This window comes from Boleophthalmus pectinirostris, unplaced genomic scaffold, assembly GCF_026225935.1.
Source record: "Boleophthalmus pectinirostris isolate CB_2022bp ecotype Guang Dong unplaced genomic scaffold, ASM2622593v1 HiC_scaffold_4, whole genome shotgun sequence".
Taxonomy (NCBI): Eukaryota; Metazoa; Chordata; class Actinopteri; order Gobiiformes; family Gobiidae; genus Boleophthalmus; species Boleophthalmus pectinirostris.
Window position 1 is genome coordinate 34,866,432 of NW_026571353.1, and position 20,604 is coordinate 34,887,035.

The window sequence follows — 20,604 nt, forward strand, 5'->3', positions numbered from 1 at the left end:
GTGTCTGTGGGTGTTTTTCGCTGTGTGGTCGCTGTCTGCTCTGTGTGTGTTTGCGTGTTGCGGCTTTGTATTTTACTGAAGTCGTGCTGATGTGGATTCGTGTATAGCGCGCTCTGGATTGCGGGGAGCACAGTCGTTTTTTGATGGGGTTGAAGGCTTAAGAGCGCGCCCAATAGTCCGGAAAATATGGTAGTGTTTTTCATTGTTTAAAACTTGATTAATACTAATTCAAAGTTTAGAGGGACATGATCACTCAGTCAAAAATAAAATATCCTCATTAATGTTCAATAATGGTTAGAGATGGGCATGATTAGTCGATTAATCGATAATTGATCATTAAGAATTTTTAATCGACAAACCGATTGTAGGTTGCTGTAAGGTGACCAAACGTCCGTTTTTCCCCGGACATGTCCGTTTTCTATGTCTTGTCCTGGCCATCCAGTTGTTTTTTTTTATAAAGTGATGCAAATGTTCAAGTTTTCATTATCTTTCATTGGGCCATTAAACTGAGCGTCTCTCGTAAGGAGCGAGCAGACACAAACAGTCGGTCAGCCTGCAATGTGCCGAAGAACAAATGCACTTTTAACGATGACTTGTACAAGAAATTCCCCGCTTTTTGTCCCGGTCGAAACAAGTGTGAGGCCATGTACACAGTGTACAAAGCAGCACATATGTTTCAGTGTCCAGTGGTGGTGTCAGGGACCTCAAAGCTCAGCAGGACACCGAAAAACATTAAAAAGCTTTGCCAGGTGAGAGTAGCTCCATGTCGATGACAAGGCCCCACCTCCCACCCCCCATACGGTGTCCTGGTTTTGTCAAATGCAAGTATGGTCACACTAAACTGTATTCCACTGAGTCGTGTCTTTTAGTCTGACAGAAATTGACTGCATCAGCGCACAAGAGCAGTTTTTTTTCTTGCTTAGTTTATGCAAATTAGTTATGCTTTTTAAAGGTTCGTTTCTGCGAGAGTTGCGCAAAGCTGCATTAAACACATTATAATCTCAAACAGACTGATGTGGCTCTAGAGTGGTTATGGTTTAAACGTTGTAAAGTTGAATTTATTTATGCCTATTAGTAGTAATAATAATGATGACCATTTTAATATAAAAACATGAATGATTAATCGATAATCGATCGTTAATTCTCCCAATGATCGATTAATGACATTTCATCGAATGCCCATCCCTAATAATGGTCAAATTTACGAATAATGTCTTTTGACTTGGGTTTTGAAGGATAAAATATGGGTCCCCAGAAAAAAAAAGTTTGGGAAACACTTGTCTATCTACATCTCCAAAGCTCAAAATGCTCAGTTCCACCTTGTGATGTCATGAAGAAGCGTTAGTTTTCAAGTTAACAGCTGCTTTTACCTTTAGTTTAGTAAAGATTGACAATTACAGGGCTAAAAAACTAAACCACGTTGCTGTATTTTGACTTGAGTACACATTCTTTGTACTGTTTCCACTACTGCAATTACGTTTTCCTCATTGTGTAACCAATCACTCAGTCCCTTCTATTGGTGTGTCCACAGGAATCTGCAGTCAGGCTGAAGCTCTCAAGCATAAAAACCTCATTTGAAAGGAAGGAGGAGAAGAAAAAAACAAGAAGGACCTATTCTCTGTGTCTTTCTGACCCCACAATCCACCTCCCCCTCTCGTCTGCAGCACCTCTGAAGGACTCCACAACAGAAGACAAAACTGTACCCGAGTAAGAGACAAGATGTTATTTTAAACAGAGGGTATTATGCAAAATAGACTTTCTGGAGTTTTCTTTATGTTGCACGCTGATTGGGTTGTGATAGTGCTCTGAAGGGGGAGGGACTTAGCGCAGAGACAAAACTGAAATTTATAACACATAGTTTGGTCCCGGTCGAGTCCTGGTTTAGTGTTGGTTTAGTCTTGGTCTAGTCCTGGTTTAGTCCTGATTCAATCCTGGTTCAGCGCTGGTCTAATCACTGATTTAGTCTTGGTCTAGTCCTGGTCTAGTTCTGTTGTAGTCATAGTTTAGTCCTGGTTTAGTCCTGATTCAGTCCTGGTTTAGCGCTGGTCTAGTCATGATTTTGTCGTCTTAGTTTAGTCATGGATTAATTACTTAATTAATTATCATTATTATTATTTTTTTAATTTATTGGATCCACATTCATCTTTACTGGGGTAAAGACTATTCTTCCTGGGATTAGTCCTAGTCTAGTCCTGGTCTAGCTCTGGTCTAGTCCCAGTATGGTTTAGTCCTGGTTTATTTAGCCCTGGTTTAGTCCTATTCTATTCATAGTTTAGTCATGATTTAGTCCAGGATTAAGCCTGGTTTAGTCCTGATTCAGTCCTGGTTTAGTGCTGGTCTAGTCCTGGTTTAATGCTGGTTTAGTCCTGGTTTAGTCCTAGTTTAGTCCTATTCTATTCATAGTTTAATCATGGTTTAGTCCTGATTCAGTCCTTGTGTAGTGCTGGTCTAGTCATGATATAGTCCTCCTGGTCTAGTGCTAGTTTAGTGCTGGTTTAGTCCTGGTTTAGAGCTGGTTTAGTCCTGGTTTAGTCCTAGTTTAGTCCTATTCTAGTCATGGTTTAATCCTAATTCAGTCCAGGATTAATCCTGGTCTGGTCCTGGTTTAGTCCTGCTTCAGTCCTGGTTTAGCACTGGTCTAGTCATGATCTACTCCTTGTTCAGTCTTGATTTAGTCCTGGTTTAGAGCTGGTCTCGTCTTGATTTAGTCCTCCTGGTTTAGTCCTAGTTTACTTCTGGTCTATTGTTGATCTAGTCCTGGTTTAGTCCTAGTTAAATTAGGTTTAGGGTTGTGCAAGTGTGAGGGCAGCTTGACTTTCTCACAGTTGGAAAAGTAATCGATTCTTTCACCCGAGTAAGACTACTGTTACTTCAAAATAATATCACTCAGAGGTAGCAGAAGTAAAAGTAGTAGTAAAAATATACTAAGGTGTCACAAAACTACTCTTACAATTCCTCCAAAAACTACAACCCGTAACCACATGCTGTTTTTTTTTTTTTTTTTTTTTTCTGTCCCAAACCAGTAAACTCCGCCTCCTCTCCCTCACGGCCACTACCACCACCCCTCCTTTCGTCTGCTCCTCCCTCCCTCTCTCTCTCTCTCTCTCTCCCTCTCTCTTCTCCTCCTCCTTTTCTCTCATTTTTCTCATACAACTTTACTCGTTCCAGCTCAGAACCAAAGAGCCACGGATTGCGTTCACAACTTCTCACACCAGCCAAGCCAAAAACTCGGACGAGACTCAGACGGGACACTTGCAGCAGCTTAAAGGTACAGTCCACATGCTTTGTAACGTTGTATTTTATTTTTTTTTTTGCATATCTGCCCGGTTCTTATCAATGGGAGTAGTTCGGGGTGGTGGACGATGTGTACACGTGGGTTGGTGTGTGCAGGAGGAAGTCTAGCAAGTCCCCCGTTTAGGTTCAGATGTTGCAATACAAACGCAGTTGACATTTGAATGGATTTAAAGAGCACATGTTACATTACGTGATATTTTCTGATCTAGGTTGTAATCCTGTTTCCTCATCATAAATATAGCTGGAGTTGTGTTTTGTTTTGTTTCATTCGCACATGTTTAACACACAGATCCTGCATATTTACACTGAGTTCTTCCCTCAAACAGAAAACGCTCTGTTCCACCTTGCGATGCCATGTGGTAATACTTGCACGTGAATTGATCCTTGTTTTTAAACTTACATACACTTTCTCTTGAATCATTTCGATCATTTATTTCTGCCCTGAAATGGCCAAATAACTCTACTGAACTAAAGTTTAAAGGTAGCTGCTCACTTGAAAACTAACACTTCATGACATCACAAGGTGGGACAGAGCATTTTGAGCTTTGGAGATGTAGAAACACTAATAATAACAGATTTCAAAAACATGTGTGAACGAAACAAAACACAACTCCAGGTTTGTTTCTGATGAGGTAAAAACATTATTGCATGGCTTAAAGCTCTAAAGCAGACATGTCAAATTCAGGCCCGGGGTCCAAATTTGGGCCGCCATATAATTATATTTGGTCCACGAGATCATATCAAATCTGTATTAGAGCTGCCCGCTAGCTACAGATAGACTATAGAAACATTATTTATTTAAAATATTGTTATTATTTTATATTATGCTTGTTCTGGATTCAATGTTTAAGCAAAACTATTATTCAAAATGTATTTTAATAAGAAAAGGTTTATTACATATCTCGAAAGAAGAGAAAACATGCAGATGTTGTTGACATTTTTCAATAAATATTTACTTTGGCCCACGACTTAGTCCCAGTTTTTAATTTTGGCCTCTGTGAATTTGAGTTTGTCCTGCTCTAAAGGGTAAATTTTGCATATTATAAAACCTTTAAGTGCAATAATTTACTCCACCAACAAACAAAATATCCGTTCTTATTCTGTTTAAAAACCCTAACTCTGTAGTTTAGATCTGTGCAAACATATACATTAGTTTTGAATATTTCAGTATTTTTGTCAAGTATTTTGGATGTGTTTAAAACGTGAACTCGGAATAGTTATAACATAAATCGCAATAACAATTCTTGTCTGAAAAATTGCAATTAGATATTAGCCTTAATTTGTGTATAGCTGGACAGAGGTGGAAAGAGTCACCAAAAAGTTTATTCAAGAGTACTGTTACTTCAAAATAGTAATGCTAGTAGTAGTAGTAGTAAAAAACACAACTCCAAGTCTGTTTTTGATGAGGTAACAACATTATAACAGGACTGAAAGCTCACAAGAGTCAATTTTGTGTAATATAAAACCTTTAAGTGCAGTAATTTACTCCACAAACAAACAAAATATCCTTTCTTATTCTGTGTAAAAACTCTAACCATGTAGTTTAGATCTGTGCAAACATATACATTAGTTTTGTATATTTCAGTATTTTTGTCAATTAGTTTGGATGTTTTTAAAATAAGAACATAAATCACAATCATAATTCTTGTTTGAAAAATTGCAATTAGATATTAGCCTTAATTTGTGTACAGCTGGACAGAGGTAGCCAAAAAGTTTATTCAAGAGTACTGTTACTTCAAAATAGTAATGCTAAGTACAAAGTAGTGATTCCAGAAATTATTTGGAAGGACAAAACATTAAATAATGCTCAATATGTGGTATTTTATACATTTTATAGACAAAAAATTTAGACAAACTAAATCAAATCTGCATTAGCGCAAACACAAAAACACACATGCTCAAATCATTTCAATACTTTAGTCACTTGTAGACTTCATAATAAACTTTTACTGAAGTAAGTATACTGTTACACTGTCAAATATATTACTCAAGTAGGAGTAAAAGTACGGGGAATTAAAACTAATCCAGGTACAATGCCAATCTCTACTGAACAAAAGGTCATATTTAGCAGTTAACTTGAAAACTAGGTTGAACAGAGCATTTTGAGCTGTGGAGATGTAGAAAGACTAATAATAAAGGATTACAAAAACATGTGTGAACGAAAAAAACACACAACTCCAGGTCTGTTTTTGATGAGGTAACACCATTAAGAGTCCATTTCGTGTAATATAAGACCTTTAAGTGCAATAATTTACTCCACAAACAAACAAAATATCCTTAGTTTAGATCTGTGCAAACATGTTCTGAAATCTGATTCTTGTATTAGTTTTGAGTATTTCCATATTATCATCAATTATTTTGGATGTGTTTAAAATACAAACATAAATCACAATTGTAATTCTTGTTCGAAAAATTGCTATTAGATATTATCCTTAATTTGTGTATAGCTGGACAGAGGTGGAAAGAGTAGCCAAAAAGTTTATTCAAGTAAGAGTACTTTTACTTTCAAATGGTAATGCTGAAGTAAGTGCAAAATAGTCGTCCAAGAAATTACTCAAGTAAAAGTAAAAACTCATTTGGAGAAAGAACAACTCAAGTCGATGTAATTGGAAGGACAAATCAAGATTCAAGATGTTATTTTCAAAGGATAGACACTAAAATGAGACAAATTAAATCAAATCAGCATTAGCGCTGCAAGAAACACAAATGTCCAAATCATTTCATAATGTCGACGTAAAGCTTTTGTCACTTTAGTGGGAAGAGGAAGCACAACTTTTACTCAAGTGAAAGTGTTTAATATATTACTCAAGTAGGGTTAAAGTATGGGAACTAAAAACTACTCCAACCACAATTTAATTAACGAGTTACTTAAGTAAATGTACTTGCCCATGGTTAATTTCAATCCTGGAATTGCCAATCTCTATTGAACTTAAAGGTAAAAAGCAGCTGTTGACTTGAAAACTATCACTTCCTGACATCTCAAGTTGGAATACAGTATTTTGAGCTTTGGAGATGTAGCCAAATCCATGTATGATTTGTTCATTTGTTTTTCAAAGTAAAACCAAAAATAAGAAATGGAAAAAAACAACTCTTTTCTTCATTATTTGTCTCCAAAACCAAAATGAAAAAATTGATAGCGATGATTTTTTTTTCAGTTTTCGATTTTGTGTTTAAATGAATAATGGAAATAATAATGGAATCTTTTCTGTGACTTTAAACTGCGAACCAGGGCTGAATCAGGACTAAACCAGGACTAAAACAGGTCGAAACCAGAACTGAACCAGGTCTAAACCAGGTCTAAACCAGGACTGAACCAGGGCTAAACTGATCTCAATCCTGGTCTCGGTCCTGGTCTCAGTCCCGGTCTCAGTCCTAGTCTCAGTTCTGGTCTGGTCCCTGCCTCAGTCCCGGTCTCATTCCTGGGCCCAGTCTCTGTCCTAAGCCAGGACTAAACCAGGACTAAACCAGGACTAAACCAGGACTGAACCAGGACTGAAACCAGGACTGAACCAGGACTGAACCAGGAGTGAACCAGGAGTGTCGGGACAGGCCCGGAGGTGCACCTACATAGACTGTCGAGTGATCAGGACTGAGACCAAGACTGAGACCGGTTTAGTCCTGGTTTAGTCCTGGTTTAGTCCTGGTTCAGTCCTAGTTCAGTCCGGCATTGCAGTTTAAGTCATGAAAATGTTTTTTCCATTATTTATTTAAACACAAAATTGAAAACTGTAAAAACAACCGTTATCCAAATTTTTCATTTTGGTTTTGGAGACAAATAATGAAGAATTTTTTTCTTATTTTTGGTTTTATTTTGAAAAACTAATGAACAAATGATACACGGATTTAGACAGACTATTAATAAAGAGTTACTCAAACATGTGTGAATGAAACAAAACACAACTTCAGGTTTGTTTTTCAGGACATGACAACATTTTAACACGGCTTAAACCTCAAAAGAGTAAATTTTGTGAAGTATAGAACCTTTAATCTTCAAAGTCTCAAATAAACAAAACAAATAAATGAAGCCACTTAAGCACTTGTCCAATCCAGAGCTAGTGTGAGTCTATATTTAGTTATCAGCCACTGTTTTTTCATTCATGTTGTTTACCGCCAGCGACAATAGCTGTTTTTTTTTTCAGTTGTACTATGTCTTTAAATCTCCAAACAGGACATAATATGATTCTAGTTTATAATCTCAACATGTTTCAGTTCCTCTTTGGGGCTGCGGGGCAATTACAAATGATTAACAGTAGAAAAATGTGTTAAAAATAAAATGGGTGCTTTTCCTTATTCTAAAGAGATTATGTTACGTAGTACTCTATAGGGAGGGGGCAAAGAATAGAGAGACTCTTCTTAGACTTGTTCAGGTTAGCAGTTTGTTTTTACCTACCCAATATTTTGCCTTCAGAACATATTTTGCATTTTAGAATAATAACTTCAGATGTGGTGGAGGGTAGGGTTGTCAAAATGATCGAAAATCAGACTGAATTCAATACTAAAATTAATATTGAAATTAGATTTGAGCAGGTTTCGATACTAGAAAAAAGTCACATTCACAGGACAGAAATGAGTCTCGTGTGTAGTTTTAGAATGATCTTGAGCTGAATCAGAACAAGTAAGAGCACATAGACTAGTATACGCCCATGGAGCACTGTGGAATCTATCACTGAGGGATTACACAGATTTAAGAAAGCTTTCAGAAGTATTCGTGTCCATACGATAGAAATCTGTGCATATTTGGGAAATCCGTGTACATTTGTCTGTAGTTAAGCATAAAATAAATACATAAACAAATAACAGACAACAAATAAATAATATTTGTAAACTCTCGAATGAGTCCAGTCGTACATAAAATGTGTTGTGTGTATTTTATCCATCAGAATACAAATTGAAAAGTTATGACACCAAGAATTACAATTGACAATCATGGAAAGAAAATGTACGATTACGCTTTCTTCAGTACGAATACGAATTCACAGACACGACTTGACTCTCAAAAATATGTCATCACTTCACAGATGCATTATTTACTGAGGAGAAGAAACATCGATCGAGATGCTGGACTTTAGCGCCACATACAGACTGAACCAGGACTGAGCCAGGAGGAATAAACCAGGACTGAACCAGGACTAAAACAGGGCTAAACTAAAAATTATGTAAATTATTTTTTTTTAAATTGTAATTCTTGACGTCGTAACTTTTCAATTCGTATTCTGATGGACAAAATGCACACAACACATTTTATGTACGACTGGACTCATTTGAGAGTTTATGAATATTTATTTTATGCTCAACTACAGACAAATATGCACGGATTTCTTAGCCTGATTCATCAGACGGTTTCACTTCGTAGAAACCATCTGACCTTGCAGTGTTAGAATTTGTTCGCTCAATGGTAGGCGGGTACTTTTTTCATTTAACCAGTCGCTGCTATTTGGTCATGACGTATGTAATGCGCCGCTAATGGGGCTAACTGCTAAGCTAAGCTTTTCCCAAATCCCATAGGAAGAAGGACAATAACGTCTTTCCCCTTGATAAAATTCACCAAACATTCCCTTTGTTCCGGCTTTAAATCCTCGATCTCGGGAATCGTTGCCAACACAGAATGTCTGGCTCTTCGCTGATTGGCTGCTGCCTGAACTTGCACTTCCGTTTTTGTTTTTTTTTGCGAACCGTCTAGTGTGTTCTGATTCCTGACCTAGTCGCTGGAGAGAAATGAAAATGAGCAGAGGCACTAGGTGGCACCAGCCTGGCTACGGATTTCTATCCTATGCACACAAATATTTCTGAATGCTGTCTTACTCCATACACATGGGAATATAAAAGAAAGTACTATGATTTAATGTTGAAAATAAGATTATAGAGTGTTTTTTATGATCTTTGTGGTATCGGAATCGTTATTGAGTATCGAGTTTGTTCCTTTGTATCAAAATTGAGTTTGAAATTAGTGTAGGGACATGACTCTATGTGCACTAAGAAATATCCAAACTCCACTTATGTTGAACCATTTCAGTTTTTACCACCACTTTTTAAATACTAAATTGAAAAAAATATTAAATCTTAGTTCATTTTTACCAACAGAGAAGACATTAAACATTATACCAGTTTTTGTTTCATGTGAATAAAGCCAATAATTACAGAAATATTAACCATAAAGTTAAAAAGTTATTATTATGAGTTGTTGTGATGTTATGTGGACCCAGCCTATTGGATAAGTTTGACTTGAGGTCAGTCAAAGTTAAACTATGCTTTATTATTTGACTATAACTTTGATCACGTTCTGGTATTTGGTGATAGCGTTGTTATCTAGAATTGCCTTATCGGTGTTAGATTAATGGCTGTTGCACTGACAAAAATAAGTCACTCTTCATTAAATAAAAACTGGATTTCATTTCTTCTCTGTCATTTTTACCTTCTTCTCTTCTTCTTTGAGTCACAAAATTAATATGGCAAATTTTTCAACGTTTAACTGTATATTAGAACAAAAAACTAAGCATTATGATGACTAAAACCACACTGGAGAACCTTATAGTGAATAGCCAGTATTTGATAATGTTAATATATTTACAGGCCTGTCAACAGAAATTTGGGGGCCCAGAGCAAGAAGCCTCACATGGGCCCCCTCAAGTATAAGTAAATAGGAAGAGGTTCCAATTCTAGGCCCCTAAAACCCTGGATACAACAGACCCCTTTGTCCACCGTTTACTGCCCTGTATAATTATATTTTGCAGTGTAGATTGTGTGTGTGATGAAGGTGAGGTTTGTCAAAAAAAATTGATACCCACGTACAAATCTCTACACAAAACTGGACATTTCAAGTTAATGCATCTGATATAAAAATGTATTCAACAGATACATATGTACTCTAGTTTATGAAACTGTTTACCTTTTTTCTGTACCATTTTTGGTTCTAAAGTTACATACGTTTTAAACAGACCATGTATGAAACATGGAACAAAAATTATTTCCCAAATTTCAAAGACCTGAAAATCATGTAAATAAATTTATGTATTTCATCATATCTTGTGTTATTCGATCTTTGAACTGTTGATGAAGGGACATGAGTTAAAAAAAAAAAAAGTATTTAAAATGATAAAAATTTGCTTGGAAGGACTGACATATTTTATAGAAATAGTTTCCTTTCATTTTGAAGTAATATTAAAGTATTCAGAAGAAAAAAACTGACAAATTATGCAAAATCATGCACCGTCTACCTGCTTGCACAATTTTCCCTTGGTTACTTTTCTCTCATTACTCAAAAAGTAAGAGGTTTTTCAACCTAATCTTGTACCATATGGTAGAAAACTATATGAAGCAAATATTCAAACCAGTTTGTTAAGGATATGTAAGTGAGAACCGCTAGTTATCACTGTTTGTATTTATTGTCCAAAAAGTGTTGCATATTTCATTCCCTCCGTTACCGACATGAGCTTTTTAATTTTGAAACTTGAAAGAATATCACAGGTTTAACTTTACCCTGTTGGAGTGTTAACTCTTTCCTACATTCTGATACTTTACTTATTTCAATAGTCCCTCTAGTTTCTGAATAAGAGCTATTTGAATGTAAAAAATCTGCCCCTGTTTCCCTCTGTTAACGCTTGACCGGACCCCAATAAATAAATTAATCATATGATAACTTTTAACAAGCCCGATAACTTTTCCGGCCGCGATAATTTCTATTTGCACGCTTGTTTGTTTTCCTCGTCTCTCTCGCTCTCTATGAAAGAGACTGAATGTCATAAGTCTTCTATCGCTCTGACTCCTCGTTTCCTTAGCGTAATGAAGCTTGAACGAATGTGGCAGCGTAGACTGTAGACGGATTATTATCCGCTGTGTTTATCAACAGCGTGCAGCCTGAGTGCAGAAAGCTCTACTGTCTGTGCGGTTCACACGAAGCCACAGGACTAACGCCGCTGTCAGAGCATCAAAACAGTTCATCTCCGTGAGACAAAACAAGTCACGATGCCAAATCAACACTAGTGAGTGGGACACTTCTCAATGGCCACATGCGTCAAATTCAGGCGAGCGCGCAAACGATGAAACGAAATGGCTCAAACCCCAACAGCCAACATACACTTATACCTGATCCACACAAAATCTGATGAAATCCCACAAGACGCCGACACGATACCAGACAGGACAGCGGCTCCCTCATAGCGAAATAGGATCCTGTAGAGCAAGTTAATACAAACACTTCAAAACCAAAATGCAGAGGCTTGCAGTAGCAGCCACAGAGAGACGAGCCACAATATTCCAATATAAATCAACTAAAATAACTTTTAAGGGCAATTTTGGTACAGAGATTTAATAGTCCATTTTATTTATTGTTTTGGTTGTGTTTGGTTCAACAATGGTTGATTCAAGTAAATTTTTATGAACAAGTCCTTGCTGTAAACCAGACTACAGACTTATACTATTCTTTTGTTAACAAGTCTATTTTATTTAGGCCTGTTGTTTTTGGTTTTCTTGCAGTTCCTAAACTTGTCAGCTAAACTTGTTTTAAAACTTGAATTGAAAAACAAGACATAGAACATATTAATTCAACCTTCCACAGCTCAGATCGTATCGCATTTCCTACTAATAAGATACTTAATTATGAATTTCTGATGCTTTTTCTGCAGCACCATGACGCAGAGTAACGGGGAGAGCGCTCAGAGGAGTCGGGCCGGTCTGCAGCAGGTCCGAGCTCGGATCCAGGCCCGGTCTGCGAGGGCCCAGCAGAGGATCCGCTCCATCACCAGAGAAGATGTCAAACGATGCTTCATCAAGAACGCCTTTGTCATCTTCACCGTGGCTGCAGTCGTGATCGGTAAGTCCCCCTCACAAAACACAAAAACACAAAACACACTCCTTTTATTTAGAATTTTACTGATTTTCACTTTTGGGGGGTATTTTCCTGAGCAGCTAATCTTTTCTACATTCTGTTCTAATACAGAAATGTCTGGAATCAGACCATAGAGTGTGAAAAACCTCCATCCACACTGGAGTTGCGGCCTCACAGTCCCACGTTTTGGCTCTGGCACCTCCTTGGCGATCACTGTAATACTCACTGAATGCGTTCACATGCACATCAGTGTCCTGTCATGGTGCATGTAAATGCAGTATCCCAGTTACTGCAACATAAAGTACATGCGTTCAAAAGACACTTTTCAGTATTTTTATCACAACAGTAGCCAAAATAAATATATTGACAAACATAAATAAAGTGAGTGAAATGTTAAATAAAGAGCTAAGAGCAGGGCTTTTAGTTTATGTAAATGAGCCATGCGGTTTTAAATTTTGTTTCTGTAAGACGTAAACAAATCTGTGCAAATCTGCATTAAACACAGAATCTCAAACAGGCTGATGTGGCTCTATAGTGGTTATGGTTTAAATGTTGCAAAGTTGAGTTTATTTATGCAGATTAGTAATACTAATGACGATATTTTTAATATAAAAACGTTAATGATTAATCGAAAATCGATTGTTAATTCTCCCAACGAATCGATTAAGAAAATTTTATTGAATGCCCATCCCTAATCCAAATTTGAGACAATCCAACCACAGACACCAGTCTGTCTCTCAAATGCGAATGACATCTCCTCTCCAGAATTCTTGCATCATTCAACAACAACAACAACAAAATATAAAACTTCTTTTACCTCAGATAATAGTTGGATGCTTCGATTGTTGATTCTTGAATATCTCTCCGATTGGTTAATCCACCTGTCAATCACAACCTCTGAAATCAGGTAGATCAGGAAACAGCTCCAGATAAAGTTTTGTCAAAGTGTTTGTTTCTGGCTGACTGATTGCGATTTATCTTGCAGACCTAAGGCAAAATACTGTAATCGAACAAGTAGTTTATAATAGCAAACAATGGATTCTTTCAACTTTTACAACTCTATTCATGAAATCTGTGAGTCAGTCTTCACCATTAACACCCCATCAATCAAACACTAAGATAAGAGAATGCGCAAAGCAGAGAAAGAGTCTAGGAATCCCAGATTAACTTGGATTGACCCTTGACTTGACTAGATTGACTTTTGAACTCTGACCTTTGGCTGTTAACCCCTGACCCTCTCTCAGCGTGAAGCGGTTCCGGCCACACATCTGCAGCTCCGATCGAATTTCACAGAGCCGGAGAAAAAAGAGGCTTATATTTAGGACGTTCTTTCGTTGGAGGTCAAAGTTCAGCCACCTGGAAGTTAAAAGGAATTAGGAAATTAGTGATCCAATTGATACTTGATACTTAATTGATACAGTGACATCTCGCAAACGCAGACAAAAAAAGTTTTAAAATAGTCTGAAAACTCAAAAGAAATTACAAAACGGATATACACAGCACTTTTTCAGGAGTCTGTGTTCAATACGAGCGTTCATGGTCCTGTTTAGGAGTTTGATTTTCAAGAAAATTTATGTGCAAGAGATTTGTTTAACATCACAAATCATCTCACCTGTTGTAGTTCCAACCAAGTCAGCTCTTTCTGGTCAGACTGTGTTAAAAGAATAAAAACTTTGCACATCATTTCATTGAAACGGGTGCGTTGGAGGAGAGGGAGCAGCCTAAGAACATAGAGAAAAATCATGAACACCGTCTTAATTGCAAAATGTGAGATTTATTGGGACTATGGATGTAACAATAACCCAAATATTGTGATATCGCATCGTCAAAGTTCTCACAATAACATCGTGGACCATCACAATATATCAAATTACAAGTCTCTTTGCTTAAATTAAGAGTTATGGTGCAGCACTAGCTAAAAGAAGACAGAGGGAACTACATAGACCATGATCCTTTGCTCCGTTTCAGTGTACAAGAAGAAATAACCTAAGCACTTTTAAGTCTTAGTTCCATGGATCTATTAAAATAACTAGATAGGATATTTCTGCTTGTAGCTGCCTCCAGTTGATGTAGTGGTCAGTCACTGGACTGAGTGGAAAAATCCCCTGGGCTGATACAAGATTTTTCTCATAGAACGCAATTTAATCACAAATTGCTCGTGTTTGCCTGACAGGGCACGACAACTTTCAATAATGTCGGATTTGTTGGCGATTTTTACCTATTTTTAGATCATACACTTTTTCCCAGCTCAAAACCCTTCAGTTGTAAAAAAATGCTTTATAATCGTTCGCTCCGGCTCCGGTCTAGCTCCTCTCACTCTTATTGGTCAAAGCGATCATGTGATACACGAGCCCACGCTCCATGTGTGCGCTCGCCTGTGCCAGCGGGAGAAAAGAGCACTACTGCGAATGCTCGGTCGGCCCACAGCCACTAGAAGTACCTCGCCGGGCTAAAGGCGAATCTGGGATCATATGCCATTGTGCTCGGCCCATTGACTTGAATGGGCGGCCATTTTAAAACCCTGGGGCTTGCTTAGTTCTTTGGATTAAGTATTATCAGGGCATTTTAAGAGGAAAAAGGAGCATATTAACAGTTTTGCCTCCACAAAATATCGCAATAAATATTGTACTGTGAGATGTTTATCATGAAAATATCGTACCAAGAGATTTGGGTATTGCTGCATCCTTAATCGTGAGCCTCCCCACCATATCGTGATCTTTCCCACAATATCACAATAAATATCGCACCGTGAGGTTTATATCGTGACAATATCGTATTGTGAGACTTGGATATCATTACACCCCTAATTAAGACATACAACATTTCGGCACTAGGCCTTCATTCGCCCAATGAATTTATGTCTTAATAAATCTCACATTTTGCAAGTGAGACGGTGATGGGATTTTTCTCTATGGTCAAATTCTGTTAAAATTAAACTCAGATTAACATCTAAATTGAGTCATGAGCTTCAGACAGAGCAGTGCTTTCAGTTAGCTACACACCCCCAGGGAACATTGATGTCAGCTCCAAAGTATCAATCGATCATTTTGTCCAAGGAATTTTTTGTTTGTTTGTCGTCACCCGTTTGTCTCCACAGAGAGAGATAAATTGGTAACGCTTTTTAATAGGGATGTAACAATAACCGAAATATCGTGATATCGTATCGTCAAAAGTCTCACAATAATATCGTTGAATCACAAGTTCATTTGCTTAAATGCATGGTTTTACAGTAGCAACAGCTCATAAACATCGGGAACTACATATCCCATGATTCATTTCAGTGCAAACAACACAAAGAAATCTGTTTTTACTTGAATTCTTGGGATTATGATGTAAATAATTCACACCAAAATCTTGTCAAGATACTTTAAAAGCAAAATTATATTAGCCTTTTCAAAATTACGCAATAAATATCGTACCGTGAGATGCATATAGTGATAATATTGCACCGTGAGATTTGGATATCGTTACATCCCTACTTTTTAATAACAACTACAACTTAATTACCCCAATTAATACATGGACCAAGATTTAAAGGCACTGCACCTGATTTTTTACCTTCTTAAAAACCTGAAAAACAAAACTTGTTCATTTGAAACAGTTTGCAGTGGTCCAAAGTTATTCCTCACTTACTTTAGGCATTCTGAACATCCTAATTATTCACCATGACGTGTTTATAAGCACTTTTCACAACCCTCAGAGACCAGACCAGAGATTTACCAACAACTAGCATGCTAACACACACTTTCTGATTATTGGACAATGAAATACTTTCAAATCAAAGTACACAGCAGACCTCAAGAGCTGCTTACACCATGTGTTTGTACTGGGGTGAGACACATTTTGGCTCAAATACATGGGAAAAAACGGGGACACGCCCTTTTAATTAGTAATGAACAAATAAAATAATAAAGAATAATTCAGACTTATAACTACTTAATTACTTAACCGTGGTGATTTACGTCGGTTAAAACTGTCTGATCCTCTGGTCTTTTTCCTCCTCCTCCGCTCTACCGTACATGTGTTTACAGGGAGAATATGAAGAATGTGATTTCATACTAGATCTTGTACTGACTTGCATAATATTAATTTACAACATAACTACAATCCACCAATATCAGTTCGTTGGCATTAAAGGTCCTATATTACGCAAAATTGACTCTTGTGAGCGTTAAGTCATGTTAGAATGATGTTACTAAAGCAGACTTGGAGAGACTTATCCATGCATTCGTCTCCAGTAGTTTAAATACTGTAACGTCCTGATCACTGGGCTCTCCAAATGAGCTGTGAGACTCAAGTCAGGCTGGTGCCGCCTAGTGCCTCCGCTCAATTTCATTTCTCTCCAGTGACTAGGTCAGGAATCAAAATATAATAGACGGTTTGGAAAAACCCCAGAAGTGCAAGTTCGGGCACCAGCCAATCAGTGAAGAGCCAGATATTCAGTGTTGTCAATGATTCCCGAGATGTAGGATTTAAAGTCGGAATAAAGAGAATGTTTGGTGAATTTTATCAAGGGGAAAGACGTTATTGTCCTTCTTCCTACGGGATTTGGGAAAAGCTTCATATACCAGTTATCCCCGTTAATGGTGCACTGCATACGTGACAACCAAACAACAGTGACTGGTTAAATGATAAAAAGTAACTACCTACAGTCCAGCACACGAATTCTAACACTGCGAGGTCAGACGGTTTCTACAAAGTGAAACCGGCTGATGAATCAGGCTAGTGAGACGCTGCAGTACATCTAGAATGCTGCAGCTCAGGAAATACGAACACATGCGTCCTGTGCTCAGGTCTCTGCACTGTCCCCTGTGGTTCAGAGACTTTAAAGCGGCTCTGATCGTGTACAAGTCTCTCCATGGCCGAGCACCAAAGTCCATCTCTGTTAGTGCCATATGAACCAGTTCGCACTTAGAGAGGCTCAAGGACTGGCTTCCTGCTGGTGCCCAGAGTCAGGACTAAAGATGGGGAGTCAGAGTTTCAGATTCATGCAAATAAAACCTGGAACAGTCTGAAGATATGAGACAGGACTCTACTTTGACTCTGTTTAAATCCAGCCTCAAAACTGTTCTGTTCAGCTGCGTATGACTAAAACATTTTCATTTTTCATTCCACACTCTGCAAAATTATTATTCTTTTAACACAATCAAACCAGAAAGAGCTGACTTGGTGGGAACTACAACAGGTGAGATGATTTGTGAGGTTAAAATAAGTCTCTCGCACATAAATTTTCTTGAAAATCAAACTCCTAAACAGGACCATGAACGATCGTATTGTACACAAACTCCTGAAAATGTGTCTAATTTAATGTCTCTCTCTCTATTTTTAATTTTATGATAATTATTTATGTTTTGATTTATTTTTATTTTTATTTTTAATGTATTTCTCATTCTGTAAAGCCCTTAGAATTACAGTGTGTACAAACTGTGCCCTACAAATAAACTTGCCTAGCCTTCTTCCTCAAAAACATACTCAAGAGTTTTGTTTTGTTTCATTCACACATGAAGGTGAAAGTGTACAGTTTAAACACACAGTGGAGCACTCTCTGTATCACCACGTGGCATCACAAGGTGGAACAGAGTGTTTTGAGAGATGAACTCAACCTAAATATGCAGGATTTGCGGGTTAAACATGTGAATGAAACCAAAACCGGCTCACAGCACAGATCAGACAATAGCGTAGTATGGGCCCTTTAAGTATCAAATGGCGTTTTCCTTCCCACAAACCACATCTGAACTATTACAAAATTCAGTTGTGTTATGTAACTTTTATTTATCCTGGTAGCACTTACTGAACAGCTTTGTATGAATAAAAGTTCAAACAAAAACGCTCCGGGCCAACAGCAGCCAATAAATACGTAGGGATGCTGGCATTGGATTTTGGCTCTAATCCGGGTAATTTTGCTGGATCAAGTATCTGCCCCGTGATATCGGATCAGCCCTGGTTGAGTGTTTAATTTGATGCAATAATGCAATTTACCGGCTGATGCATGCAATAATGTTTGAACTTTTATTCTTGCAATGTTTGTGAGAAGTTACTTGCGAGATAAATAAGAAGTAGACACCGCAACTGGATCAACTTTCAACTAATCAGGGCCGGCAGGAGCTCAGTGTTTAGAGAGTTTTTCCACGGATCTGGTTGGAGGTGCGATTCTAGCTCCCACAAATGAATGCTGTTGTTGTGTCCTTAGGCAAGTCACAATTGTGTGTGTGTGTGTGTGTGTGTGAATGGGTGAGTGGTTCCTCGATTTAAAGCGCTTCCAGGCCCTTGAAGGTGGAAAAGTGCTATATAAAAAATTTGACCATAAACTAACGTGACTATCAGTGTCATCACTTTTTTTTTTTTTACATCATTTTATTTGTTTATTTATTTCATTCATAAAGTACCGTATTTTCCGGGCTATTAGGCGCACTGGATTATAAGACACATTGTCATTAAATGGTCTATTTTCGAGCTTTTTTCACAAATAAACCGCACCGGATTTTAAACGAAACACAACAGTTGGATGGGTCAGTGGTTTTGTTTGTTTGTGGCGTTCACGGTGACTCTGGGCTTTGTTCAGTTGTGGCGTGTAGGGAGGGTGCTGTCTGGGACCGCTGGATTGTCGGCGTGTTCGCAGTGACTCAGTTGTTCAGTCGTGTCTAGAAGTGGCACATTGCTCTCGCTTTTTCGGTTCATTCCTTCGTTCCGTTCCTCATCGGCGTGGAGTGATGAGTGTGTCTGTGGGTGTTTTTCGCTGTGCGGTCGCTGTCTGCTCCGTGTGTGTTTGCGTGCGCTGCGGGTGGTGCGGCTTTGTAGTTTACTGAAGTCGTGCTGGGACACCCGAGTGGATTCGTGTATAGGGCGATCTGGATTGTGGGGCATGCGGTCGTTTTTGATGGGGTTAGAGGCTTAAGAGTGCATCTAATAGCCCTGAAAATACGGTGTAAAAAGACATCAACAGTGTCACAACATCAAACATTCAAGAAATGAATGAAAAAGAGCAGAAAGAAGAGCAATCTTATGTAGGGCTGGTTATCATTCAGAAGTTGCCGATATGATATATACCTCAATACACAAGCCACGATACGATACAGATCTCGATACAGCGCACTTTCGGTTTGATACAGTATATTTCAAATTGATTCGATACGGTTCAATAAAAAAATACAGGATAAATCATGGCTGTGATACTTAAAGTCTTTGTTAAACCACTTCTTGTGCAAAGTTCATATGAAACACAAACATTTTAATCATCAGAATAGTGAAAATGCCAAATGTGTCACATAAATGAGTTTCTGTAACAAAATAATTTAGTAGAATATACCAAAAAAACTCTTAACACTATATCGATACAGCAGCCCAGGATGTCGATACTGTATGAGCACATTAAATGATACGATATATTGATATTTTTGCACACCCCTTATCCATATTTTTGCTTATTTTATCTGCCCCCTTTCCCTTTTCTAGACACAACATCAACACTGATGGTTACTAAACATTTCAAATCAGTACATTTTAGTTCAATGATTAATCAATTGCAAACAGAAATCTTCACTATTTTGCACAACCACTTAATTTCCTTTTTCATTCATAGTGTACACATTGCATTTGATTTTATTTTATTTGTTTTTACATGCCATCATTTTTCTTGATTCCTTTACAGGGTAGCCTTAAAAGTCTTAAAAATGTCTTAAATTTCATGTTCCTAAATTAAGACCTTAAAAAGTCTTAAATTATGTTATCCAAGTCTTACTTTTTTCACAAAGGTCTTAAATTTCATTAAACTCAATTCATGTAAACTCAACCGGGAGCAGTGTAATGTTAAATGGAGTGACGAAAAAAAACAACAACATGAAAAAACGTAACATGAATGAACATCTAATATGGAGTTTGTGCAAACAGTACTTTGGTTTCAGGTGCTGGCGGCAACAATAAACAATCAGTAGAGTGGAGGAAAATGCTGGATGGATCATGGGGAAGTGTAGATTTAATCCACAGTGGCTCTTAGATACTAGATATTGTAGTTGGTTGGTCATTATTAGAGTAGGATCTGGTGTTTTTTGCCCGCATAATGGCTGCGATGTTGCTCTTAATTTTCATTTAAGTGGTCTTAAAAAGGTCTTTTGGGGGATACCCTGTTTTATATCTTTGTCAAGACTATTCCATAAATCAACTCCTTCCACAGCGATGCTTTGCTCCATGACCTTGGTTCTGAATCTGTGTTTTTGTTCTCATCTCAAAAGAGTCTTTGAATATTTACAGGTAATACACTGCCCTTTGCTTTATACATTACTTTGAGTCAACAACATCATTTGTGTTTTTTTGGGTGGAAAGGCCATTCTCAGTCTTCTTCACACTGGTATCGCTTAATGGTCACACATGGTCACATTTTTATATCGCGTGTTGTACAGCGAGTGTTTGTACACTGTCCACAGATCTGAAGGTGGTTCAAATCCCGCTTTTCACACAAACATTATTGGTTGAGCGCTCAGATCCACTGA

At 37.7% G+C, this 20,604-nt stretch overlaps 1 protein-coding gene across 1 annotated transcript in view; it reads left to right on the plus strand.

Annotated features, from left to right (window-relative positions):
* Positions 1–1,688: 1,688 nt before the first annotated feature.
* slc1a3a (solute carrier family 1 member 3a) overlaps positions 1,689–20,604 on the plus strand; it is a 69,618-nt gene continuing 50,702 nt past the window's right edge. Inside the window, exons 1-3 of the mRNA XM_055161379.1 lie at positions 1,689–1,707; positions 3,169–3,268; positions 11,916–12,103. Of these exons, the coding sequence (XP_055017354.1) occupies positions 11,920–12,103 (184 nt within the window). The 5' untranslated portion in view covers positions 1,689–1,707; positions 3,169–3,268; positions 11,916–11,919. The remainder of the gene's footprint in view (positions 1,708–3,168; positions 3,269–11,915; positions 12,104–20,604) is intronic.